This window comes from Oryzias melastigma, linkage group LG3, assembly GCF_002922805.2.
Source record: "Oryzias melastigma strain HK-1 linkage group LG3, ASM292280v2, whole genome shotgun sequence".
NCBI classification, from domain to species: domain Eukaryota; kingdom Metazoa; phylum Chordata; class Actinopteri; order Beloniformes; family Adrianichthyidae; genus Oryzias; species Oryzias melastigma.
In genome coordinates this window covers 17,166,154-17,193,370 of record NC_050514.1, presented here as the reverse complement: position 1 = coordinate 17,193,370, position 27,217 = coordinate 17,166,154, and the positions used below count along the sequence as shown (strand labels likewise).

The 27,217-nt window shown below is 39.0% G+C and overlaps 2 protein-coding genes and 1 long non-coding RNA gene across 4 annotated transcripts; 2 read left to right on the top strand and 1 right to left on the bottom strand.

The window, feature by feature from the left end:
* Positions 1-417: 417 nt before the first annotated feature.
* Positions 418-1,807, bottom strand: LOC112160967. The gene is made up of 2 exons (XR_002921758.2): positions 1,626-1,807; positions 418-939 (listed from the first exon to the last, which is right to left on the bottom strand). It is a non-coding gene; the product is annotated as an uncharacterized LOC112160967 (long non-coding RNA).
* A 169-nt stretch (positions 1,808-1,976) lies between these two features.
* Positions 1,977-6,883, top strand: sinhcafl (SIN3-HDAC complex associated factor, like). Its single transcript, XM_024296306.2, has 6 exons — positions 1,977-2,130; positions 3,219-3,351; positions 3,420-3,519; positions 3,669-3,783; positions 4,792-4,939; positions 5,037-6,883. The coding sequence occupies exons 2-6, from the start codon at positions 3,224-3,226 to the stop codon at positions 5,230-5,232; spliced, it is 687 nt and encodes a 228-aa protein (XP_024152074.1). The 5' UTR covers positions 1,977-2,130; positions 3,219-3,223; the 3' UTR covers positions 5,233-6,883.
* Positions 6,884-7,313: 430 nt separating this feature from the next.
* On the top strand, positions 7,314-26,973 carry scube2 (signal peptide, CUB domain, EGF-like 2). 2 transcript variants are annotated; one of them, XM_024296219.2, is made up of 23 exons: positions 7,314-7,697; positions 8,066-8,182; positions 8,382-8,507; positions 8,755-8,889; positions 9,480-9,605; positions 9,698-9,814; positions 12,176-12,265; positions 12,857-12,973; positions 13,061-13,183; positions 13,412-13,528; positions 13,640-13,762; positions 14,010-14,126; positions 15,460-15,549; positions 15,682-15,804; positions 16,255-16,422; positions 16,706-16,909; positions 21,414-21,584; positions 22,635-22,802; positions 23,598-23,759; positions 23,832-24,029; positions 25,289-25,441; positions 25,744-25,823; positions 26,059-26,973. In XM_024296219.2, the coding sequence occupies exons 1-23, from the start codon at positions 7,610-7,612 to the stop codon at positions 26,203-26,205; spliced, it is 3,060 nt and encodes a 1,019-aa protein (XP_024151987.1). In that variant the 5' UTR covers positions 7,314-7,609; the 3' UTR covers positions 26,206-26,973. The 2 variants fall into 2 exon arrangements, with proteins under 2 accessions (XP_024151987.1, XP_024151986.1); XM_024296218.2 differs by having other exon boundaries at positions 7,315-7,697; positions 16,703-16,909.
* Positions 26,974-27,217: the final 244 nt, after the last annotated feature.

Genomic DNA, 27,217 nt, shown 5'->3' with positions numbered 1-27,217 from the left:
ATATAAGGACATGATTCAGATCTGCTACAGTAACACCAGAATCTCTTCATGTGAAGTTACAATGAGAAGACAGAAAACTTTCAGTTAACATAATTTAAATACTTATTTTTTTTAACAAATGTGGACATGTTATTTTTATCTTTGTCTTGTGATTTTAATGTATATTATTTTTTTTTAATTGTATCTAATGTTTGTCTTGTATTTTCTTCTTCAGGTCTGCTTCTGGTGGTGAGCGGATTTATAATCCAAAACAATCCAGCATTTACATTTAAAGGCAGTAAAAATTCTAATTTTAACATATGAAGATGACTCCTGCTGATGTGATTCAATAAAAATCATGTTTAACATATTTGAGTGACCAGTCTCTTCTGTTTATTCACTGTTTTAACATATAGGTAAGACAAAAGGAAATGTGGGTCAAAGTCAGATTGTACAAAATGTATTTTTGAAGCAGATGAAATGATTCAAAACATTAATCATTAAAATTCAGAATTGGTTTTCCTTTATTCAAAGTAGGGACCTCTTTACACATGTCATAGTTAGAAACCATCATCTATGATAATACTGTCTGTTTTTATACATTTAAAGAACCTAATAAATGATCCTAAAGAGTACATTTCTATCTACTGAAAACAAATTCAGTAAGAAATGAAAGAGAATAAAAGTTTATTGCTGGGTTGAAGAGTGTGCAGCTGCTGGACGTTCTCTCCGATCCCAATGACAGCTCCAGACTCCAGACGTCGCCCGTTCACGTCCTCCACAGTGATGAGAGAACCAGGAGCTGCTCCTCCTTGTAGAATTAAAAATAAAAGATGTCCACCACTGTCCGCCTCAGCTGAACCAGGTGATGTGGGTCCTCGTCGAGCTCACGTCGCTGTGGTGGTTTTGTTGAACTGTCCTTCTGGTGCCAAATGGAAATGATGTCACCATTAATCCAAACTGTAGATGTAAGGAAAAGAAAATAGATTTCACTCAAAAATATTTGTACATGTGCTATTTTGCAAAGATGTGCTAAAAAAACAAAATAAAATATTTCATCTTGTTTATGCTCAAAATACATGTGAATATCTTTAAACCAAATCTTGTAAGAAAATGAGTTTATCTTTGAAAGAACATGACAGTATTTAGTTGGATCGTCAGCAGAAGAGGAGGCAGCATCAGTCTGTTTAACCTCTTCAGACCTGATGTTCATCACATTCTGACTGATATTAGCTCATTCTGCTTCACTGTGACTGTGTTTAGAGGATTCACTTAAATATTAGCTCCAGCTTTAAGACGTTGACATGATTAACTTAACTAAGAAGTAAAGATAAATGCTCCTCATTAGTAATCACAGCATCATGTGATCATATATCAACAATTTGATTTAACACTAGAGAAAAACTATGTTTTACACAATCATATTACTGTTGTGGTGTATTTTTAATGTGTATATAAAAACTACAATAACTTGAGACTAAATAACTCTTATTGAATAAGATATCTTAGGACCACAGAAATACCATGATCAAACAGTGGATGTTCAGTTAGTACTAAACTTGTACCACGGGAAAATACGTTTTCATTGTTGTCTAAAAGTCACTTCCACCGCTTTACAGATTGTGTGTAAAACACCAAGTACTCACCTGTAAAGATTCATGATGTAAATAATCCACCGCGGTGCAGCTTTCCTGGAGAATTGAAGCTGTTAGCCGTTAGCATGAGGAGCCGCAGAAGGCAGAGCTGTGGGCGTGAACTAAAACAAACCGGAGGACGAGCGGGTGAACTCGGTCCCGCCCCTTTCCCCCATATTAGGAACGTCCGTGTGAGGCGGAGTTAACTCCGGCCAATATGGCTGCGGCCATGAGCTGAATGAAGTAGGGGGGCTTGCTTCGTCCAGTTATTTTATATACAGTCTATGGATTCCCGCCGTTCACTACGCCTCCCATCATTCATGTAAACTGAGGATCAGAAAGCAGACCCGTGATTGGTCAGGGGCCTTTTCAAACCCAACGGCTGCACTCCTTATATGGTCATAGTGCGACCATCCTCCCATTCCAGTTTTTAATGCAAATCATATTCTAATGGCCAGCTGTATGCAGCAGTAGTAAGAGCATGCGCAGTGCGGAGAAAGAACAAAGTTTTTGTTCAGTAAGTACGCCTGTTAGCTCCTTTATATGAAATGCACATTTATATACTTTAACCGAATTTGTTACTTGTTAAAATACTTGCTAAAATGTGATGTTAGTATAACCTGACGTATTTATTGTATGCTACTATGGGCTAAATGTGTAAAGACTTGTGTCGACAATGGGATAACGTGGAAGTGAACGAGAGCGTGGCGTGGTAATGGTAGCAGCTTATGCTAGCAGTCATGCTAACGGCTAACAACAATGAGCCATATTTGGCGCACAAGCGGGCAAAAGTTTGAATTCGGACTAAAGGATTGGGTCGTCATAGTTTAACGATTTATCGAACGCGCTTCAATTATTTGGGGACTTGTGTGAGTGTTGACTCGATTGATAACTGTGAAAACACGCGTTATTGTATCAATCGTTCGGTAGCTTTTTGTTTCTGTGGACTTCAGAAAGCGTTGCTCCCCGCTTTTTGTTTTGAACCGAGTGAGCGTCTTCAGAGCGTCCACGGTCAAAAGCAAAACTGCTTCAACACTTGTTCCGAACCTGATATTAATGTTTATTTCAAATGACCGCTTGTTATAAAAGTAAAATTATCAGAGTTGTGGTCTGTTTGTTCGCCATACACCGAACTTCAGAGTTTAGATGAAATGTCCCGCTTTACAAGCCCGGATATACAAAGTTGAAGTTATTTATTTTTTAATAAAAATCATTTTTCGCGATTATTAGCGTGTCGTCGACGCTAGCAGATTTGGCGTTGTTTCAGGGTAACCCATGACTTGGCTTTAAATTCCTTCAGATGTTGAATTTAGTCTCTTTTGACGGATGTATGTTGCCAGGTTTGGGTCATTTTTGCACCCGATTAGTCCGTATATTTTTCAATGCTCGGACTATACTGGGATGTTTGGTGGCCGTTACGGAGTGTAAAAATGCTTTGCTTATTTATGCAGGGGTGTGTGTGTTGGGACCGCCCCCTACGAGACAGAGCACAACTGTCTGCAGACATCTGTTATGCTGTTGACGGGACTCGGACAGTTACTAGCAGTCTGGTTTTTTTTTTAAATATATTTTTGGGGGGTTAATTATTATTTTTTTGCCGAACAGAGACGATGTTTGGCTTTCACAAATCGAAGATCTACCGGAGTCACGACGGCTGTTGCATCTGCAAGACCAAGTCCTCCAGCTCCCGCTTCACAGACAGCAGCCGCTATGAGGAGACCTTCAGGATGTGTTTCGGGTAAATCATCAATGCTTTTGGCCTCATTGTTCGGTCGTTCCATCACTCTAACACGTGCTCTTGTAAAGGCTCTCTGAGGATCGTGTTGGAGACATTTGCAACGCCTGTGTGTTACTGGTGAAAAGATGGAGAAAGCTGCCGCATGGCTCCAAGAAGAACTGGAATCATGTAAGATAGATTTTTGTTTCATAATATCTTGTAAATTATTTTTTAAAAAGAGATTGAAAACTTTAAATGTATATTGTGGAGCAAGTGCGATTGAGCAGGAAATGGTACTTTGAGATATAAACTTGACCTTATTTGTCTTCCACATTCAGGTGGTTGATGCCAGAGCTGGACCAGGTTTTAAAGTGACAAAACCCAAAAAAATCAAAAACAGTGATGGGAAGAAAAAAAGCAAGCTGAAGAAACTTCACAAGCTAAAGAGGCAAAGTAAGTATATTATTTCAACATTTTTTTTTATTATTTTACTATGATTAAATATGTATTTAAAAAAAGTAGATGAAGCACTTGTGTAAATAGGGGAAAGTGATTAGCTTATGTGCTTTGTCAATAATTATAACTGATTTAATTTAAATCTTGATTAGTCTGTTCTTCTTGTCCTCACTAACCACCAGTTTTGCTTGGGTTTTAGCACCCCCTTGTGGCGCATTTGGAAAATGTACACATATACCAATGAAGTGTTTTTACAATGTTCTTGTAGCATTTTTCTCATAATAAATGACAATTTAACAATATTTAAGGGTTATAATTGGGGTTCTAAGTATTTCTCTTTTTAAATGGCATTAGATCATTTGAAAACCAGATGTTTGAAAAAAAACTCAGGTTTATGATGTAGCTGCTGCCATGGAGAGGCTGTTTCTTTTTCCCGCCCCAATTTGAAATTCTCCACTTGCAGACAAATTGATCCATGTACGTTTTCATTTTCTTCATCTGAGCTGGCAACTGTGTGGCCGGATAGTTTCAATATTGCTTGCGTTTTTGTTTTTTACGTTAACGTTAGTTTGTTCGGAGCTTGTTGCAAGTGGGAGAGTGTGTAAGCAAGAAAATGCTGGGAAATCAGAGCTAACTTCCACAACAACAACTCAAAAGTGAATTAATAATGCAGAAAATATCTTAAAAACAACACATGCTTTTTGATTTTAGCTAAACCCTTCAAAATCATAATTAAAACACCACTTAGAACCATTTTACAATAGAAAAAAGTAGTTAGAGTGGGACTTTAAACTTCAATACTTGAAAGGACTTCAAATTTGTTAAATACAAACTTTTACAGATTAACCTTTTTTTCATCTAGATCATTGACTTGAAAAATAGACAAAATAGTATAAATGAATCTGAAAGCCTGTTTACTTACTTAATATCTACCTTATGTTATGGTTTGTTTGAATACTTTTTGCCCCGGGTACATTAATATTATTTTGTCCCCCTTTTTTGTAGATTCTGATGCTCACAGCACAACTTCCAGTGTGTCACCAGCCCAGTCTCCAAGTTACAGCAACCAATCGGATGATGGTTCAGATGTTGAATCAAAGCGACGCTCCAGTCCCTCAATTTTCTCATTCTTGGATCGTTCCTACTGGAAAAGGCAGGAGATTGTTACTGATTTTAACAACACAATATTAAAAAAGCTGTTTTTTCATCTGTTTGATTGTGATGGCTAATTCAAATTTATTTTATTCTAGGCAAAAGATCTGCTGTGGGATTGTGTATAAGGGTCGGTTTGGAGAGGTGATTATAGACCCTCGGCTTTTCAAGCCCTGCTGCAGTTCCAAAAACCAGAAAACACTGACACCTGCACAAGTGGCCACACACTTGCCAGACACACTTCCTCCTCAGCTCCCAGAAGACATAGAAAGGCCCGGTGAATGCTTTTGTTAAACCCCCTCCCACGGGGTGGTCCATGGCATCCACCTGGATTTGTCTCCAGTGGCAGACCACATTTCTACTTATCATTGATTAGTGATCATTGATTCCTTTCTACATTTTATTCCGTTTTGTTTTGTTTTTTTATGTGTAAAGAATTTGGTTTTTTTTCTATTTTTTATGGAAAAGGAAAAGTGGGCATTAGTTTTATTTATAGAACATGGGGAAATATTAGTTTATACCGACGTTAATTCAGAATTGCATTTTTTTAATTTTATTTTTGTATCAAGTTTTTTCAGCTTTTTGTAAATATTTTTGATAATGTCATCATTTTTGTGTTTATCTGAAACACCAGCTTTTCTAATATCAACTTTTTGTATGTATTTTTAAATGGGTCTTCATTTTGCTGCAATCTTGTTGTTTTTTTATCTTTCTTCCCAGGGATTATTAGCACATCTATCCTTTTTATAAATTTTAAAGTCTTTAGACTTGTATGTAGGTTAGATATATATTTTTCCTTAGATGTTTGAGCTTTAGAGTGCCACAAAATTTGAAACACTCTTAGTTTGTTCAGCAGTATGTGCACATTGACTTGGATAGAAATGACCAGGCCATGCATGCAGTTTATTCTTTTTTTTTATATTATTACAAAAGTAATTTATTTCCTTTGTACAGACTTCCATGAACTGATCATGTAAAGGAAATGCTTTTGAAACATGAGTAAATTCTTTAGTTTTGGCTTCTGGTTTATCTAAATCCTGCTTTTCTTGCAGAAAAATGCAAGAATAGCGAACCACTACATTCAAAGGTGTTGAGCTAGTTTTTTGTTTTTCTCAGGCACATTTATCGAAGCGCTGATGTAACTGCTAGTGCTCTGCAGAAAACTAAGATTCAGGGAAAAGTAGAAATTTGACAGCAGCTTGTCTACTCTTATTGCCTTCAGAAAGAGATGTTAGGTGCCCCTTAGGAGAATGCTCTGTGGTTATTGTGGCTCTATTTAAAAAAAAGGTTAAATGATCAAACTATGCAGACATTTTGAATGTGAGAAGTGTTTTAAGGTTTTCTATCACTTTTTGAGCATAAAGTGATAGTTGCTTGTAACCAAATTGGCTTGTTTTTATTTTCAGCAATAATCTCACATTCACACAAATTGTCTTAAAATATTGTGGGTTTTTCTTTTTAAACAATTTTTAAAAGGTATTGCACAGTCATGACTGTCCTGTTTTCAATGAATACTGCAGTGTTAACGGTTGTGTTTTTATTAAGCTCAAACTAAAATGAAAATAACTGTTCTGTGGCAGGGTAGGTAAATGCTGAATATTTCTATAATTATTAAAAGGAGATATGCTGCTTTTAGCTGGAAAATAAGCTTTTGTTTAATCCTTCGGGAGTTGCCATGTTTTTGTAAGGTACATTTTTGGATGAAAAATGTGCCTTAATGAATTTACCTGACTTTTACATAATGATTCTTATGTAATTTATATTTATTTATTACACCTTTAAAAAAAAAAGAAAAAAATAATTTTTGAGGTAACTGATGTAGACCCTTGCAGAAAGTCTGTTGATTTTGTGCACTTCCTTTGAACACGCATTGTATGTTTTGTACGCCTTTTGTATACTGTACCACAAAGTAGATCTGCTTAATAAAACTGAAAGAAAAAAAAAATGGGCCACTGTGATATTTTCTGTGTCGGTAGGGGGCAGTCAAGAGCTAACAAGCGCGAGACTTTTTAAATCAATGTAAATGTTAAACCAAAATAAAAGAAACTATTTTAAGGATTTTGTTGACAAATACTATATATGTATGTATGTATAAACTAATAAGTTGCTTCTTTTTACCGCAGAAGTAACCTGAAAATGTAACATTGTAAGTTATCTTAAATAAGGAAATGGCTGTGAAATTGATATATGCGCGTAACGACTTTTCTACGAACTTGTAGTTATTTCTAGGTTAGATATATAGGTTTATATCGCGTAAAACCTCTTTGATCGATTTATCAGTTCAAAGTTTATTAAATGCAATGAAAAAAATGTGTATCGAGAAATCAACTTCCGGTTAAGTTTCAAAATAAAAGTCCCGAAGACTACTAGTCCGTGTGTTCCTTTTGTGTGTGCGTAAATATGTGTGTCCTTCACACAACTGCCGCTCGTTCATTGGCTAACTCTTGACGCTCGCGAAGCACCCCCAACCACACACAAACACACACTTACACACACACACTTACGTTTATGCATGCTCTCATTCTCTTTTAGTCATTCGCTCCTTTTCATTTCAAAAAGCCTCTTGTGAGGCAGATTGACAGGCCAGAATGAAAATGAGGTGGACGCTCCCTCACGGCTTCAGTGCGTACGCGTCCTTTTGAGAAGACCTCTAAACTTGGATCTTATCACCATGGGAGCAATTTGGGCTGCAAAGGACTTGTGTTTGTTTTTGCTCTTGTTAAATAGTCGCCAAAGCGCTGCGCTTCCAGAGATTCGAGGTGGGACTGTTGTGAGTGTGCATTTGCTGTGCTGTCCAGTCGTGCTTTACGCACACTTTTTGAGTGCGCTCTTGTTTCAACAATGTAGATATCTATAGCTTTTTTATACATATTTCGAGTTAAACCAATCTTGATAGTGTTTTAGTGTTCTGGATGAGTTCTCAGTGTGCGTAAAATTTGACCAAAATAGCTTTTATTAGTGGCTGGTTCTCATTGTATTTCGGATAGTTTGGAAGTTTCTGCTTTAGAGTCACTTTAGTACATGTTTTTCTGCCCTACTTTCTTACAAAGTGTGTTTTTGTGACGGTAGAAGCAGGTGTTTATTTTTAGTTGTTAAAAGTAAGTGATGCGCATTTGCTTTTCCACAGATTCATGCGCAGAGGGAAGTGATAGCTGTCATATTGATGCTATTTGTCAAACTACCCAAGGCTCATATAAGTGCACGTGTAAAGCAGGTTTTAAAGGAGATGGAAAACACTGTGAAGGTAATCTAACATCAAATATCTGGATGGGACCAAACATCATTAGAAAGTCTTTTGACCAACTCTATTTAAACACTTTTTTAATACAATTGAAGTATTTTCTTTTACTTATAAAATAGATTTCACAGTTCTTTTTACAGCTTAAAAATATTTCTTGTTTTATGCATTTCTAAACATTTGTTGTTTGGTGTCTACATCCCAGATATTGACGAATGTGACCTGGACTTTAATGGTGGTTGTGTTCATGAGTGCAACAACATACCAGGCAACTATCGCTGCACTTGTTATGATGGATTCAATTTGGCCCATGATGGACACAACTGTCTGGGTAAGGCGGCCTCTGGAGCACAAAGACAATGACATTGTGTTAAGAGCTGCAGTCATCAGATCTGATGGAGTGCGTGGGATAAGTGGGACGTTTCTCCCATGTTTAGAAAAACATCAGCCACATCTGCAATGTTTACAGCACAGAGCAGAACATCTGTATTTGATTTATATGAATGAAAGGCTTGTTTGCTATAAGAAATAGTCTTGTGGAGTTTTATAAACTGTTTATTAATCTGGATGTGCCGTAGATGTGGATGAATGCAAGTTCAACAATGGTGGGTGCCAGCACACATGTGTCAACGCCATGGGCAGCTATGAGTGTCGCTGCAAAGAGGGCTTCTTCCTCAGCGACAACCAGCACACGTGCATCCATCGCTCAGTGGGTGAGTTCACAGGATGCATCCTTTTTGGCACTTATATTTTTGCAATTTAGTTTTTAAAACTTCATATAGTGGGTCAGTGCGAAGTGATACATTCAATCTGGCCCATGTCTCTAAATCAAAATGTGGTTGTAAAAAGAGTCTGTTGGAACCCTTTTGTTGATGTGCTGCAGATTAGTGTAATGGGCCTTTGGTTTGCTCTTATTCACTTAAGTCAACTTAAATGCCAGTACTTTGCACTTCACAGGGTCTTACTGCCCTTTCAAACAACTACACATCAGGCTGCTGAGCTGTGACCCGTTTGTGTCAATGGTTATGCATCTCCTCGCACTTTTAAAACCAATAGAGCAAGGGGCTGAATTTTAGTTTCCAGGCCAACTTCAGCTTTAGTTGGAGTTTGTTCTCTTCCTCTACATACAGAGGTGTTCCAAAACAATCCAGATGTGGATGTTCTTGGACGGCGCGAGGCCCAAGAACAATCAATGTCTTTGAGGATGCCAGACTAATCTCTCAGCAGGACTGCTTTTGTGCTTAGCAGGTCAGTCACTGCAGGAGAGTTTCATTGTGTACCTTTCTCCCTCTTTGTATCCCAGAGGGCCTCAACTGTATGAATAAGGAGCACGGCTGCGCCCACATCTGTAAGGAAACTCCCAAAGGGGGCGTGGCCTGCGAGTGTCGTCCGGGGTTTGAGCTGGCCAAGAACCAGAGAGGCTGCATCTGTAAGTGCGACAAAAGTCACAAAAAAGTTACTTAGATTAAAAGGTGCACACTGATATTATTTGCTCTGCTGCTGGCTTTTTTTTTACTCCAGTAACTTGTAACCATGGCAATGGAGGCTGCCAGCACACCTGTGAGGACACGGAGAACGGCCCCATATGCAGGTGTCACGCCAGGTACACTCTGCAACCTGACAAGAAGTCATGTGTCGGTAAGTCCTGTGCTCACTTTCAGAAGAACTTGCAACACTGCTGTTAAACTATGTCACTAACAATAAATAACAAAAATAAATTGAATATACTTTTAATTACTTAGCAACAAAGATACACATAAGATAAAAAAAATGAAAAATGCCATATCTTTCCCCCATTTAATTTGATCATTTTGGCAAAACATTTTACACACAGCAAGTAATATGTAGGATTATAATACAAACACGAAACATCTGAAAATAGGTTAAATACATCAGATTAATGTAAACATTAAAAGACTAAATAAATTACAGAAAAAGCTTTCCTTTTGCAACTTTTACTATTTTTCACATATATTTCTCATTAATGCTTTGTTCATTTACAGAGTGTAATAATACAATGTCAAAACAATTTATTTTTAACGGATTTGCCTTCACACTTTAAAACATCTGTTTCAGACAAAGGTGGCCTACTTTCATTATACAAAGACATAAAAGCTGCTTTAAATTTATAATTTAAATCTACCTAGAGCTCTCTCAGCTTCGCGAAAAACTGCAGCCAACTGTCCAAAATCAAAGAAACTCTGCTCTCAGTCCTAAAAGCTTTCAATGTCCTTTTTAAGTTTATATACCGCATAATGTAAAAACTTTGGAGTCGTTTCTTTACAGTACATAGCACCACCCCCTTTTACCTATTTTGTTATTTCCATCCATTTTTATTGATCATTTATTAATCAAATATTCACAAAAAAGAGTAACGTACGAATTTTAGCATTTAAAACTCTAATATTAAAGCAAAAGAATATCAATTGGCGAGTATAATAGACTTACTATGAACAGAACAACAAATAAGCACAATTTCAAAGCACATAAAGTATTAGGCCCCACAACTGGATTTCTAACTATTGAATCATTACACCTAATCTTTTAAAACCTCATAATTAATTAGTTATCGCAAAAACACAACATTGGTGGAACACCAAGAACATTTTCTTCTGCCTGATATCATTAAATTTGTCAACTATTTATTACATGAAGTCATAAAAAAAGTTGTCAAAGCTCCAGACATGTAAATGTTGTCAACATCATCCAAATGTTTATACTTAAACTTTTAGAATTTTTTTTCTTTTACTTTTAACAGGACATAAAACATTCTCATTAGTAAGCAGTTGCCGTGAACATTCACCAGATGTTGCAACCATGTCATTAAAATTTAGTCAACTGCAAAATAAAAAAAATAATAATAATATTCACATGCAATGAGAAATTAAAGAAAACATTGAGGATTAATGCAGAGCATGAACACATGATTGAAACCTGTTCTATGCTGCAAGACATAAAAAGATTTTGTGAAAATTTGGGGGATTTATTTTTCAAATCTGTGACATTTGGCTTGATCAATACTTAATTAATAATAAAGCGACATATATGTTAATTATTTTACAATTTATCAAGCACTTTACAACATCTGCAAAGACAAATCTGTCTGATGGTAACTGTGAGATTTCGGTGAACACCTGATTTAAGACTGGCGTTGAAGCTGCCTCTATATTTTCATGGCCTGTCTTAGCTCAGAGTTCCTACAAGTTAAATTTAAGACATTTTAAGACCTTTTTAAGGCTATGCATGTCAAAAATTAAGACCAATTTCTTAGTCCATTCCCCATTTCATGATCAAAGCTGTAGCTTCTTATCTTGTTTGTGCCGTGATGCTTTAACGCTCTTCTTTTTTCAAACCGGCCGTGGGCATTCAATGTTTTGCTGCATAAACAATCGGTTCTCCCGCTGTGTATTTACGTTATTTAATCAAAATAATTGTGGTCAAAAAATTAAAAATTTTACATGAAATGTGAAACGGAGAAGTTTTAAGCAGCAGACTGTTTCAAGGCTCAGATACTAAAATTCTAGACTTATTTTCAAATTAATAAATTCAATGCTCTTAAGGCTTTTTAATATCCCGCTGGAACCCTGTAGCTGATGTGATGTAATGCACTTATGAGCCGGCGACAGAGATGAGGATGCTGCCTGCAACCTGAGAGGATTTTGCTTCCCTCATGAAGTGAAGTCTATCTGATCTTCTCTTGAAAACACAGTAACTAGAAAGAATTTCTGTGACTTGCCCTCTTGTGCAGTGTATGTTATTCAGCACGATGTTTTTGAGGAAAGCAATCAGCCGTCAGATAGAGGGGGTTATCTCTCCTTCCAGCATCGCCGTGTGTGAGGTCCAGGCTTGTAACTGCAATACTTTCTCCAGATTCTGATCTGACACACACCAAGCCACCACAAGCAGAATGGCGCAAAAAGAGCATCTGGTTTCTGAAAGGTGACTCTCAGAGCTGAACCTCGTGTGTTCGCCTAAAACTCTTCGTTTATTTTGTAACAGAGAGAAATGAGGCCACCATGGAGTCCTCGGATCACAACGCCACGTCTTTCACAGAGGCGGACAAACGCGTCAAAAGGAGGCTGCTGATGGGTAACAGCTACACCCCTCACCTTCGGCTAATACCCGGAGTTGTGTTTTACACGATTGGTGCTGCCAGAAAGAAACTCTGGAGCGGGAATGGGAGTGATGTCCCGTAAGCCGACACATTCCTCAGGCTTTGGAGCAAACTGTGAAATGGCTACACGCTCAGCGTCTCGCCCCCAGTCTCGCTTCAAAAAATATATGCCTTTGTGACAGTGTGGTACATTTCACATTTCCCTTCTATTTGGGAAGGGCGGCGTGTGAATATTTCTTTGCTTAGTTTTTCATGGGTCACACAATTCATTTTTACTGTCACTTCAGTGCTTTATTAGAAGACAGAAAAAAAAGATCTTATCCACAATACAGCAGTACAGCTTGACTCATAAAAAGCTACTTTTAAAAAACATTGAAAGAGGCAAAAAATGGAACAATTTCTAGGACAAAGTGTGGATTAGCTGTTTAGAAAGCACATTTCTGAGAAAACCAAATCTTGTGTTACTAAGGATCAAGTATCTGACATTGAAGAATAAGGCCACATTGCTAAGAAGGAAGGTCATTTACTGTACAAACAGCCATGAGCTGATCGTGATGTGATTTCAGAGACGTGTGCAGTGAACAATGGAGGCTGTGACTGCACCTGTAAGGACACATCCACAGGTGTACGTTGCAGCTGCCCTGTGGGCTTCACGCTGCAGCCGGACGGTAAAACGTGTAAAGGTCAGATTCCTGCCAGCATCCTCTAATACTCCATTTTGGCATTTTTCTTGAAGGAAGTATTGATGGAAAATAACTGTCTTCCCTCAGACATCGATGAGTGCGAGCATCACAACGGAGGCTGCGAACACTTCTGCAGAAACACAATCGGCAGCTTTGAGTGCAGCTGCAGAAAAGGCTTCAAGCTGCTATCAGATGAACGTTCCTGTCAAGGTACGTTTAATCTCTGAAAAAGTGGTAGCATTTGAGGAAAAAAAACCCTGAGATTCCTCACACAAATATTGCACAGCCGTATTCATTACTGGATAAATCCACAAGCTATTTTTTTACTTGAAGTAACATAAAACAGGTTGAATATCCCTTCTGGTTGGGGAATTCCTCCTGTTAATGGTTGCCACTGACTGCTCTGCTATTATATCCTCTGCCTGATTCTGATTACAGATATAGATGAGTGTTTTTTTGAGCGCACATGTGATCACACATGTGTGAACTCCCCTGGTGGTTTTCAGTGTCTGTGCAACAAAGGCTACACCATGTATGGACTGGCCCACTGTGGAGGTGAGAGTGACTCGAGAGATGTTTTACTCTACACACATTGGAGCTGACTCACCGGTGTGTGGGACTTTTGGATAGTGTAATTAAGAAAATGGCCTCCTCCTTTTGTCCCAGACATAAACGAGTGCAGTATCAACAATGGCGGCTGTGCACAGGGCTGTGAGAACACCCTGGGTGGATTTGAGTGCTCTTGTCACCCTGGTTTTAAGCTGCACTGGAACAAAAAAGACTGTGTTGGTAAGTCACATCTTTTTTAAACGTTTGTTTTAAGTTTTTTTTTCACATTTTGGAGGTTCGGGGAAAAACCTAGGGGTTAAAAACAGGAGATACTTTGAAAAGTCTTTTTTTTTCTCTTTAATATTCTGTTATTCTCACCCCTTTTAAGTAAAAACACTTAGAGTGTAACAATGCTCACTCTCCACCTGTTGATAAAACTCATGCTTTTTTTACCCTTTGAGTTCTTTTCTTTATGTGGTTTTCATAGAGGCTGAGGGTTTACCACCTGCAAACCCCCCCTCTAAACCTACCTTGAACTGTAGCAAGCTGCCAGGAGGTGATCGCTGCTTCCTGACCTGCAAGTCTCAAGTTCACTTCAGCAGCGGTGAGCGAAACCAGATCTGCACGAACCCCAATTCACCTAGCTTTCATTTTTTGTTATTGATTCAGTATTTGTTGGACAAATTAGCAAGATTTACTTCTCAGTCTGCTTATCCGCTCCGTTAAACTACTCTTTGTTACAGTCGCAAGTTATTCATTTAGAATAAGTTGTTGTATAATAACCTATTTTAGCAAAACATGGTATACAATGTCCCCCCGCTTATTTGTGGTTTCACACATTAGCAGATTTTTTTTCAGTCACGTGACTCTTCTGGTCCGTCAAAAAACTCTGAAAACTAAAGATGCCCTTCATAAAACTTTTGCTCCTAGAGGGGGTGAAGATACACCTCAGCTCCACTCCAAAGGGCACGCCGCCCTATTATCTACCCCCCTCCTCTCTCCACGCCCTTGCATGGAGAAATGGCATCAGCTCACTCAGAAGTGGGCAAAAGAAATCCTTATACGCTGAAGAAGATAATCGCGGAGGACGATTATCATCCGGAGTAGGAGTTTATTATGGATAAAACCGGCCTCTTCTGGAAGAAGATGCCCTCTCGCATTTATTTGATGAAGGGGAAAGAATGTGCTCCTGGCTTGGAGGGACATTCATCATCTGCTTCATAAAACATCTTTGTGTTGAGCAATATTCTAAAGTTCTTTAATAAATGTTTTACAAAGCATGATCAGAAGCGTTTTTGATGAGTATGGACCTGTAGCTGGCATTCTTTGGTTGTTGGGGTGGGGGTGTGTGTTAGGGACAAGGGGTTCTTCATATTCACGTAGTCGCTGATGTTCGTAACTCCAGTGAATAAGAGGGGAATACTGTAATCATAATTAAAAAACCACTGGGAACCCTTCTGATAAAGTTTTTATTTTTGGTGGAAACTCTCTGGAATTTGCTCAAATTCGCTGACGTGCTGCCAAAAGTTTCTCTGTCTCCTTTCTGAGAAAGCTAGAGACAAGAGGCTGGTTAAATGACATTGAATAAACACTGCCGTTCTTAAATATCACTGAATTGGTCGTGGTTGCTCCAACATCAACCCTGACTCCAGTGTGAGACCAAATCTCCTGACTGTGGCTTTCTTGCTGCTGTTCAGACTGAAGAGGACCATAAACTTTAAAGTGACTTGAGCTTGAACTGATCGATAAAGTCATCAATGTTACAACCGCTGTGTCTGAAAAGGGGCTTAAACGAAGTCATTCTAGTTGTTTGAACGGTTGTCCATTTCAGTGTGTAGAGAGACTCTTCGTGTTTCTACATGCTTCCTCTGGAGTCAGTGCTTTTGTGACTTTTGTCAGTGTTGGTCTGTGTGTCATGGCCTCTTGTGTGTTTTCAGGGACAGAGGATTCCTACACGGTGACCTGTGGAAGGCCCCTGCCCTGCTTGGCTGACAGACAAAAGGACAGCAGTGGCTTGAATTGCTTAGGCAAGTACAAAACCTCCTAGATTTGGATCTATCTTTCTGCTCCGCTTGACAAAACAACAAAGATTATTCCATGTTTAGAGCTGACAGCGTTTCAAATAAAAAAAAAAGACTTTTGGTTCCTGTGTCTCTCAGGTCCAGGAAAGCACAGCGTTTCCCGGATTAAGACCACTGCCACCTTCAAGTCCGGCACTGCAAAGTGCAACCTGAAAAGAAGTCCGGAAAAGCTCTGGGAAAACGTGAACTCTGCACGCTCAGGTACAGAAGTTATCACGCAGTGCTGTCAAACACCAGACTGTGATGACAGATACACAAGGATTAGAAGTGAGGCTCTTTTATGTTTAGCAGTTAGAAAACATTTTGGGTTTACTGAGAGCTGCCGGCATGTGAGGAAGATAAAGCGGGTCTGAAAGCGGCTTCAAAGAACACAACAAACCGAGGGTAAATTGGAAAGACTTTGTGGGTACAGTGATGTGGTTTTGTGTGTGTTGAACGTTTTCAAGAGGCACTTTGTCTGGCCTTGACAGAAGAGGATGTAATTAGTATGTTTTTCAGTCAGGTTGACCTTGCCATCAGTCAAGCAGACTGTTTAGCGTTCCCAAAGGGGGGGCTGCAACTTTTGTCATTACGACTGACTCTCTGCGTTCTCCAGCAGCTGTGTGACTTCACGCGTGTGTATGTGCTGTGTGTGTGTGTGGTTGTTCACAGACAGCAGGTTTCTCTTCACTGAAAACGTGCAGTTCAGCTACGTCAGCCTGCGCTGCACTTCATCCGGACGGCGAACCCACAGCCGCCACAGCAGGAAAGCCGGCGAGGACGACGGCTCCTCCATCACAGCTGAGTTTGAGCTGGATGTGAACCTTGAGGAGGTAACAGGTTGGTCTCTCTGCGCTTCCTGTCGGCCTGTGTGTGACCTTTGCTTCTCCGTCTTAATCTCTTTCCCTGCTGTTTGTCACTAAACAAAGCTAAACACTAAAGTATCTCCTGTTTTGACTTGGCTCTGGTGGTGGCGGACTCTCGGGTTGGGGCATTGAGTCACAGGGTTTGGTTTCTTTGATTACTATGATCCAGGTTTTTCCTGGTTTAAGCATGCAGAAACCCTGTAAGTTAATGCAAGTTGCGTCAAAGCAAGTGTGGGATGAAGGGCTTCTCTTAGCAGAGAGCTGTGACCTGAACTGCTTGCGTCGGCGCTCGGAGAAAAGGCTGAGGAAGACCATCAGGACCCTGAGGAAGTCCATCAACCGGGAGCAGTTCCACCTCCACTTCGCAGGGGCTGACTATGAGCTTTCCAGGAATTTAGGCCAATCAGCAGAACTGCAAGGACACTGCGGGGCCGGGCAGGTTCTGGTGGGAAGGAAATGCGGTGAGTTTGATTCATGCGCGTCCTTTCTTCTATGTACAGAAACCACTTTAAATTTGGAGGCGTGCACCACACGGCCGGGCATGCTGAAAAGATCTCCGCAGATTTGTTGCCTTAAAGGCAGGTCTTTGTGTGGAGCAACCCACACAGTAGACCCTTTTAATTGTAATGACCCATGCCAGTGAGATATATTTCAACAAGTAGCTTTAATGATTGGATTCGTGGCAGGTGTTGGCCAGATGAGTGCCATATTTGGTTTGCCGGCATGCTGCAATGGGAGTGGGACCTGAGTTGGTGTGGTAGAACAGAGAGACTGTTGTTGGGGCTCCAAGCGTGTGAGCTCTTCCAGTATCTCCCCGGGATAGGAGTGTAACATTAGGGGCTCGTGGCAGGCTTCCTGGAGCCTGTTGCCGTCTTCTGGAGTTTTATATACAACTTGCGATGAAGAGAAAGGTAAAAATACAGCCGTGTTCTGTCAGAGTGAAGTGCTGAAGGCTGGTTTGTGTTGCTCTTGGCCAATGCAACCGAATGCCCCTGTTTTCAGGCCTCCCAGTAAGTTTTCCGCCTGCTGAAACATCTCAAGAAACTGCTGCCAGTCCAGGTTTTTTTTTTTTTTTTTTCTTCAGCGTGTGGTATATAAACCATAAGTTTTGAAGACATTTGTTTGCAACATGGATCATGTTCTGTTTTTTTAGCACCTCATTGACTCATTAAAGCCCTCCCGCTACTTCTTGGAAACATTTTCTGGCCTCGTAATTAAAAATAAACGTCAACTTGTGCTGGGTCTCTATGATCTAACGCTGAGCCGATCTTATTCCCATCTTTCAGATGAATGTCTTGATTCCTTCACTTCCCCCGCTTTGTTTTCAGCTGAGCATTAAGCAGTCCATTGGCCATGACAGGGGTGTAGACATGTAATTTGGGAGAGCAGGAAGGCGGGGTCTGCAAGGCATTCTTCTTAACCTCCACTTCTTTAAAGAAGCTATATTTTCCCCTCCTCCACCACCACCTCCCACTCCGGCTTAAAGCGGAGTGCAGTTTAGGCCTTTTCAGTTTGCCCATTCCATTGAAAACCTCATTTGGGGCTTGTTCCCACTCCTTCACTCCATCCGAGGAAAATTCCCCGTTTTTCCTTCAGTGATGTGTTCGGGTCCTCTCACCAGAATCGTTTCATGTTTTTGATTTGTAGCTGCCTCAGAATGCGGACTCAAAAGCTGGGAAAAAACATTTTTTTAGTGACTTGTTTGAGTCTTTTCGAGCCCCATCTTTAACTATTTGTTTTAACATTTAGGAAGTTTAGGAAGTCCCGTTGATTCAAGCTGGCAGCTTGAGTGCTGCCCCCCTGACGATACCCCCACCTGGGGCCACTTTGCATGACCCCAGCCACTACACTGCTAAAGAGAATTGACTTCAGCCACACCATGGGAATCAATTAGCATCAGCTGTTTGGGCCCCTGCGTGATGGGTGCACGCAGAGATTGGTCTGAGCAGAATGGGGGGATTCAGAAAGCTGACCCCTTTTATTGGGTTCAGCTCCTTACCACTGTGATACCGTAGTGTTTTCCTATGTCATCAAGTAGGCAAGAAGCGGGGACTTGAATAGAGGTGAAAGGTCTTTTAAACCTCTTTGGGGCCATCAATTGGAGTACTCTATAGAAGTGTTCTTTGCATTTGAAAGGCTTTCCCTCTGACTCTCTCCTCTTCGCTCACTGTTTCCCCTCTGTCAAATAAAAGCTGGGGACAATGCGACGATGGCTCCTCATGGTCTTTCAGAACAAACAAAAGGTTCCAAAAAATGAACTGCTATTGATAGAATTACATTTTCCCTCTTTATAGAGGGGAATTCAGAAATTTGCCGAGCTGTGTATAATGGGTCTGCGCTCTGGCTTTTGTGGAACTTTTTGAAGTTGCTCACCACTCATCTGTGGCACATTTTGCACTAAACCCAAATTGATTTAAATGATTGTTTTTTTTTCCCCTTTAAATTCTCAAACACACATAGTAATTTTCAGATTAATTAGAGGCATTTTTGAGAATCAAAGCTAAACTCTGTTTGGGTCCTGTAATCAAGTCTTTGCGTTCTGCGAGATAAAAGAGAAATATTGCCTTTCATTTACCTCTGGGTTTGCTTGAAAGAGAAGAGGGTGAGAAGTTTTCTGTGTGATCCACAGCCATGTTATATTGTATTAATCATCAGGAGGAAGCAGTGAAGCAGTGAAGGCTCTTTTGTTCTGATGGTTTCTGCGTAAAGCTGAGTTAGAAAAACACACAAAACGTCACCGACTTCATTTGATATATTCAGTTTGCATTTAATGTGTGTGTTTACATTAAAACAGTTGGTGATGTAGATATTCAGCCCCAAAAATATTGCTATGGATTTTCGATAATATTCAAATTTAAATCTTAATTCTTGTTACTTTTTAGTGAACTTTAGTAGTAAAATGTATATTATCTATTACTAGTGGTCTGTATTTGCAATAGTGTGGAGATACAATGCATATCTTGATACATGTGTCGCGACACAATATATATCCCGATACTTTCCAAGACAGTACCAAACAATATTTTACTTTTTTTTAAAGATCATGATCACTGAGCTTTTCAGAAATATTTCAGTGTGATTAATTAGCATGACAGTGCCTGAATGTGGCTAAGATGCTGTATTTGCGGCCAATTTGTGGTCAGGGGTTTTATTGAAAAACAAAGTAACATCAAAAACACATTTGCTTATAAAAACGTAATTAAATATCACTTGGCAGAATTTTAAATCAATACAAGTATCGACAAATGAAGTATCGCAATATTTCCCTGAATCGATATTTTCTTACCCCTTTTTTCTTGTCCAGGATGTTAGCAGTTCAATATATTTATACTTAAAAAAGTAACTTTTGACAGCTGGCTTGTATACTATTGAAAAACCTTTATGTTAAAGAAGCACATGATTTAAATTCTAACGAATGCTGCTTTATTTCATATTCTACCCATAAATTGGTTAAAATATTTGTTCTTTTTAGTAATTTCAGCTTATAATTCATATCAGATTCACAGAAAATTAAATAATTGAACACAAAAGGCTTTAGCTTTGGGTGTTATATCATCAGTTTACTTAATAAACTTTATAGATTCTTTTCTAAAGCGTTTGTTTAGGTGACGGACCAAAAAGTTTTAGAATCTCTAAAAGACTGACGTTTCCCCATAAAGGTTTGTAGTATTTTATGTTTTTTTCATTATTTTACACATTTTAAATATATCTAAGAAGTATATTTATAAGGTGTCTGAAACAAAAACAGTTTTGCTTCAAATTACAGCAGAAAACACATGGAAATTTGGAGTTCTTCTAATTTATTTAAAATAAATGTTAAAGCTTTCATTTGTTACAATACATGGGCTGATTCTGTAACAAATATATACTTTGTTAAAAATAAAAAGTAAAATAAAATTAATTATAAATTGTAAAGAAAATGTTAATTTTGGGTAAAAGTAAAAATGCTCTGCAAAATAAAAAAAATATGTTGTTTTCTGTTTTAAAAGTCTTTTCCCTCCCATGACATTATTTTTGGTTTACTTACAAGTGTAGTAACTTATGGTGGGTTTGTAAAAGTTACTGGACTGGGTTTATATGTTCACCAGCCACCACCTTTGATCTGCTGCACACATAAACTTGTAACTCTTGGCTGAGTTTTTCTTATTTAAAGTACACACAGAGACCTGCTCGATCACTGGAGGCAGCTCACATCCGTTCCCTTTATTATTCTTGACACTTAATTCAACTGCTTTATTTATTATGTTTATCTTCTGTGTGGTTTGAACAGCTGGATGGTTTGTAGCCACAGGGTAAAATGGACTGGGTGTGTGTGACTTTGACTTTCTCCACTAAAATTACTGTTGTTGTCAAGGGCCGTTCAGGGTGCTCTGTGTGCTAAGGTGCATTATTTCAAGTTGAGGCATAGCAGTCTGTTTTGGGTGTCTTATCTTCAGTGATGTCAGATGCTGATGCGAGCTTTCAGTTTTTTCCATGTTAAGCATTTGGATGGTTTTTTTTCAGCTTGACTCCACATTACAGAGTGACTTTTGAAATAATGAATGGATTAAAAACTCCTTAAAATCATAGTGTTTTTTTAAATTATGATTATGCTGTTTTTGGTAAAAAAAAAAAAAATAAAGTATTGTTTTCTACGACAGCTTCTGTAGAGTGGCAGTTCATTAGAAATTGCCTCTGAGTTGAGGTCAGGACCATTGGTGCAAAGCAACCCCGCCCCCCTTACCCTCATTGTTGGTAAAAGTTCTGTGGCATATTTTCTATGTCACAAATAAACTTTTTCAAACAGCCTTTTTTTTTGCTCCTGATTCACAGTAATTTTAGCAAAGAAAACTCAGAAATGCAATTTTGAGCCCAATTTTCTATATATCCCGATTGCCACAAAACATGTTAAAAACCCCAAATACACATTTTTCCCCATCAAAGTGGGTCTTTAAATGGTACTGTTTTTCTTCTCGTCCAAACCAGTGAGCTGCAGTGCGGGGACATTTTACGACAGCGATCAGAGGCGATGCGTTCTGTGTCCGGCTGGGACATTTCAGGACGAGGAGGGACAGATGTCTTGTGAGCAATGTCCTGCACCTGAAGGACACGAGGCGTCTGGTGTGGTTGGAGCTCGAAACCTTTCCGAGTGCGGAGGTGAGACGGTGACCTTCCATTCATTTACTCACTGTAAAAAGGATTCTTCTTGAATTAAGCTTCAGGAAATTTTACACTTCTGCAAAACTCTGTTGTCAGTTGATATTTTGTTCAGAGGGATTAGTTTTTTAATCCATTCAAATTGAGTGGAATTGCCAAGCAAACCATACTTTGCATTGTGTGAGCACAGCATATCTACATCGAAGTTTTCATCACTTTAAGAAGTTGTGATGCTTTTTTTTATTGCCAACCCTGCACAACCTCTTTTATAACCGTTTAGGAAAGGTAAATACAAATCCATCACAGATACGTTCCCTCTTGGACAGATGAGAGCTGATCCCTTATGTCTTCACCTATTTGTGCTAAACCAACCAGCTGCTGGCTGTAGCTTTAATGGAGTGTTCAGTTGGGATATCTGTCCTTCCATCTGACTTGTGAAGACAGCTGTGTAACTTGTTTGAATCAGATTGAAAAACAGGGATGGGCTTGAAATACACGTACAGATAATCTAAAATCAGTAACAAATAAATGAAAAACAAACAAAAAAAAATCTAACGTATGTTTTAGAAAGTCCATAAGTGTTTTGTGGATAATGCAGGAAGTGCTGGTGCTTCGATAAAGATCTGTCCTTGGCAGATGTTCTGCTTTGTGTAAACCCAAAGAAGCTTGAGCTCAGGTAAAGAGGATGTGTTTGAATTCAAAAGGTGAACGCCCCCAGCCTTCTTTCAGTCCTGGAGGAGCCACTATGAGCCCTGTTATCACAGGCACTTCGCGGCTGAATCCCAGATCCCATCTCTTCCATCAGACTAAACAAGGAGGCCAAGAAGGCGCCAACTTTGTATTAGTCATTCGCGAGTTGAGGAGTGTCGATGAAAAATGGCAGCAAGTTGCACCATAAAAACCTGAGTGGAATCACACATCCTTCAGTATAAAAAATCTGAACAAATCCAAACGGTGAAGTAGTAAAAGTGTTGTTTCAGCAAAGGTTTTACTGTTGTTTTTTTATGAGTTCATTGTCTGAGCTGAGCAAACACTTATCTTGGTGAGCAGGTCAGTGCTCCCCTGGTCAGTACTCCCATGACGGCTTCACCCCCTGCCTGCTGTGCCCACTGGGAACGTACCAGCCTGAAGTGGGACGCACCTCCTGCTTCTCCTGTGGGGGCAACCTCGTCACCAAGCACAGTGGTGCTGTCACATTTCAGGAGTGTGAGACCAAAGGTAAGAGACTCACCTGCATTGTTTTAACCTCCGTTTCAATGTATATTTTGATTAATTATTGTCTTACGTGTATTGGCTTAAATTGTTAGCTTTTAGATTTAGCCTTTTTTATTTTACTTTACCTCCTATCTCTCATGTGCAGAACTCTGTTTGGCACTGGGTTGAACTCTGCTTCCCCCTGCAGGTGTTGAGGGGTCTTAGCAAAGCCTGAAATTATTAAAGGGCCTCTATATCAAGCCTTTGAGAGTAAATTATATTCGTATGTATGATACTATATTTTGATTGGCACACTAAAAAACACGTTTAAAATGAAATATGAGTTATTTTTGCTAGCTCCTTTTCCTATCTGGAAGTAGATGACTTGATCTCTGAGGCTCCGCCTTTCACTTTCCCTGGGTGCAACAGGATTTTAACCTAGAGCCTGCACTTCTCCCACGAAAGCAAACAACATCCAAACTTTTGCAAAGATGAATGTGCTTATTTTGTGTGTATACAATGAAAGCGTTTTGCCACTTTATCCACGGAGAAAGTGGGTGTCTGTGTTAGCCTAGAGGCAGTGCTGGCAACTGACATTCATACATATGAACGTGGGATCCCAATCTTTTTCTGGGATTGGCTGGTGCTCAAAGACCAGGGTTTTAGAGGAATGCTCAGAGATACATGAATGGAGCAAAAGACTGTTTTGGAGTTGTTTTTCATGAGAAATTACCATTATAATAAACTCAAGATCTAAAAAAGTTGATTTTGCATGTTATAGACCCTTTAATGTTTAATTTCTACACTTTCGTTCTTCAGTCCAATGTTCTCCAGGACATTACTACAACACCAGTACGCACCGCTGCATTCGCTGTCCTGTAGGCACATTTCAAGGAGAGTTTGGCCAAAACTACTGCGTCACCTGCCCAGGCAACACCACAACCGACTTTGATGGCTCCACTAACATTATGCAGTGCAAAAGTAAGAGTAAGTATGCACTGGTAATAGCTGTTTGAAGTAACCCTGCTGAAACTTTTTTGTGTTTCTGCACAGACCGACAGTGTGGAGGAGAGCTCGGGGAATTCACAGGCTACATTGAGTCACCCAACTACCCAGGAAACTATCCAGCCAATATCGAGTGCACTTGGACCATTAACCCGCCCCCGAAGCGAAGAATTCTCATCGTTGTGCCCGAAATCTACCTCCCCATCGAAGATGAATGCGGGGACTACTTAGTAATGAGAAAAAGCTGTGAGTTTTGACATTCAAAGCATGCCAAGATAACTAACAAATAGGGAAGTAGCAATTATTGGCTTTAACCAAAGAATCCATTTATTTTCCTACAATCCAAATGGATCAATCTGTATGAGGCAAGTTATTAATTGAATTGACTTATACCATAATGAAATCATTTCAAAATGAAATAAATCAATTATGTCAATATTGTAAAATACCATTTGGATTGAGGCACGGTAGGTTTATTTTACTGTAGCATAAAAATGATCAAGTCAATCATAGTGGACAACACACATGTGATGGCAGCAAAAAATGATCAACCATCATTACAGTCCAACAGACTCTCATTCCCAAGTCGTCACATATTGATCCATGGTTAAGTATCCCTCCGTGTCACTTTGTCATGTTTTGGGTGTCCCCAACTCATCGCTTTTTGACCTGCTGGCTGTTCCCATTAAATTAGGGGTTTGGTCGTTTTGCTGGACGCGGACTGAACCTCAAGATAGCCTAACCCTAACCTGGTCTGCGTCTGGTACTGCATTCAGAACCAGTACAGCATTCGTAAACGGGACCGATCAGCGTTCAGTTCCGGGTTAAGGTTAGGGTTAGGATATTGGTGGTGTCCACGTCCCGGTACCTGTTTGCGGCCCGGAGGTTGGGGAGCCTTGATTTAATTGGAACAGCTGCCACTTCTAAAATGACGAGTTGGGGACACCCAAATGGTCAATTTTTGACGCGGAGGGTCCTTAACCGTACATCAAAATGTGATGACTTGGGAATGAGAATGTGTTCTTAGGAAACTCTTTGAATTTTACAGAGGTGTGACAATACAGTGTGATATAATGTTCTGTTTGTATTATTTTGATGTGGAAAAGCAACAGTGGGCTTTACAATATGAAACTAAAATGTGAATTTATTTGTTCTAAAGTCTGGTGTACACGTATTTAATTTACACTTGATTATCTTACAAGAAATACAAGGAATCTGGAAAACTTCACCTGCATTGTTCATTACTCAGGTATTTATCTCTGAGTCACACTGGTTGAATTTTTGGCTATAGATGTCCTGGATTGACTTTAAGTCAGTGAATCAGATTGATCAAAATCAACCAATATTGACTATGAGTCATATTACCAACCAGAAATTATGATTTGAATCAAATTGTTGTTAAAATGAATCGTTATGCCCCTATTAATAAATGTTGTAGAAATCCAGATGATTGTTTGATGGTGGCAATCCTATTTTAAGTAACTTAAAGATGTCTGCTCACACAGCTCTGTCCAACTCTGTGACGACTTATGAGACGTGTCAGACATACGAACGGCCCATCGCCTTCACCTCCCGCTCCAAAAGGCTGTGGATACAGTTCAAGTCCAACGAGGGAAACAGCGGGAAAGGCTTCCAGGTCCCTTATGTGACATATGACGGTAACCAGTTGTTCTGTTAGAATTATCAATCCACAATCCTTATTTGTTGTGATGCAAAGTTGTTGTACATGTCACACTTTTATTATTTCAAGTAAGATCAATATACTTATAATTTTAATACCAGGTAGCAAAACCTTTTTCTGAAACAGCTTTTCAAACATTGAACTGGAATATTGCTTATTTTCTCAAAATTTATGGCAGTAAATGAACTAATATTAATAAAGTTAGTTGGGATTAGAAACATTTATCAATACGGCATAAATGATGATATTGCTGATGGTAAATATTCTTTTTTTCTCCAGAAGACTACCAGGAATTAATTGAAGACATTGTTCGGGATGGACGGCTTTATGCGTCAGAGAATCACCAGGAAATTCTGAAGGTATTTGTGTTTTGCTCCGTGTTTATTTCTTGTCTTTTGGTTAAACTTTCAAAAAAAAACTCAAGAGTAAACACAAAGATGCAAAACTGATATTTAATGTATATTTCTACCTATAAGCTGAGTTTAATTTAGCATAAAAACGGAATTAAAGATTATTTACTTATCATATTGCAACAGGACTGTGACCCAGTTAAATAAATGCATTTTACATCGGTTTTGTGAATTTTCTCTGCAGGATAAGAAGCTCATGAAGGCATTGTTTGACGTGCTGGCTCACCCACAGAACTTCTTCAACTATACGGCGCAAGAATCAAGAGAAATGTTTCCTAAATCCTTCATCCGCTTCCTGCGCTCCAAAGTCCTGACATTTCTTCGTCCATAAATGCTGCACTGGAATTTTCGAAAGGACTGTCACACTTTAAGTGCACAGATTAAGTGGATCTCATGCTGAGGAATATGAAAAACAAATAATTTTTAGTAAACACTTTCATAGAAAGAAGTAAAAACACATAAAGCTTAATCTTTCTTGAATAAAATAAAAAAACTATCGAAACGTCGACTCAAATTTTGAGTGCATACCTTTATTTCAGTAATGCTGAATAAAGGCTGACTGAATGGAACTTGGATAGACAAACTTGGAGGATGAACAGACATATACTGAATGTCAAAGGTACTGTATATAGATTGTATATCTAGTTTTAACATAGCCTTATTTTACTGGATTGGAGGATGACAGAAGTACTGCAAAATGTAAGGAACTAATACAGCACAACTGTTTTCTTGGGAACACTAGCACTGTTAAAGAGGTAGTCTAACCACAAAAGCATTTATTTTGATGACTATTTTGTACATGATGTAAAAAAATGTTGAGAATTGTAGCTGCAGATGCTGATTACCTGTGTGTTTGGTTTTCCAAGGTATCTAATTGTGATGGTTCTATAAATGGACTGACACCTAAGCGTGATCTGCTTTCACATCAATCAAATATGCTTTTGGAGACACCCTGAGATACTAAAGCATGTAATGTCAGATGATATGAAAAGTCCTGTAAAATGCAGCTGAGCTACTGACCTGTCTTAGATGCCACGTGTATGTATATTTTATGGTTTTGTACATCTAATAACATTGTAAATAAAGATAGGAAACATAATCATCATTTCCTATTTTGCCATGACCTGTCATAAAAGAAATGTATTGTTTGCACACATTTCATTTGAGTTTAGTTTGTAACTGTTTGTCTGCTTTAATTAAGAACACTAAATAAATCATCTCTTTGATTTTGAAACAGGCAAGAGCTTTCTGTTGTAAAATCACTTACATGGAATCATTTCAACTTGCAACACATTGTTCAGCCAAGACAAGGCGGCATTTTGTAGTGTTTGCAAATGTGAAAG

What these genes read in the sequence shown, in the direction of transcription:
- sinhcafl (XM_024296306.2), top strand. Translation starts at nt 3,224, where the DNA reads ATGTTTGGCTTTCACAAATCGAAGATCTACCGGAGTCACGACGGCTGT. An exon ending in CCAAGAAGAACTGGAATCAT is followed by an intron (nt 3,520 to 3,668) that starts GTAAGATAGATT and finishes TTCCACATTCAG; the next exon opens with GTGGTTGATGCCAGAGCTGG. An exon ending in TCACAAGCTAAAGAGGCAAA is followed by an intron (nt 3,784 to 4,791) that starts GTAAGTATATTA and finishes CCTTTTTTGTAG; the next exon opens with ATTCTGATGCTCACAGCACA.
- scube2 (XM_024296218.2), top strand. Translation starts at nt 7,610, where the DNA reads ATGGGAGCAATTTGGGCTGCAAAGGACTTGTGTTTGTTTTTGCTCTTG. An exon ending in TCTGGTGGGAAGGAAATGCG is followed by an intron (nt 16,910 to 21,413) that starts GTGAGTTTGATT and finishes CGTCCAAACCAG; the next exon opens with TGAGCTGCAGTGCGGGGACA. An exon ending in AAACCTTTCCGAGTGCGGAG is followed by an intron (nt 21,585 to 22,634) that starts GTGAGACGGTGA and finishes CTTGGTGAGCAG; the next exon opens with GTCAGTGCTCCCCTGGTCAG.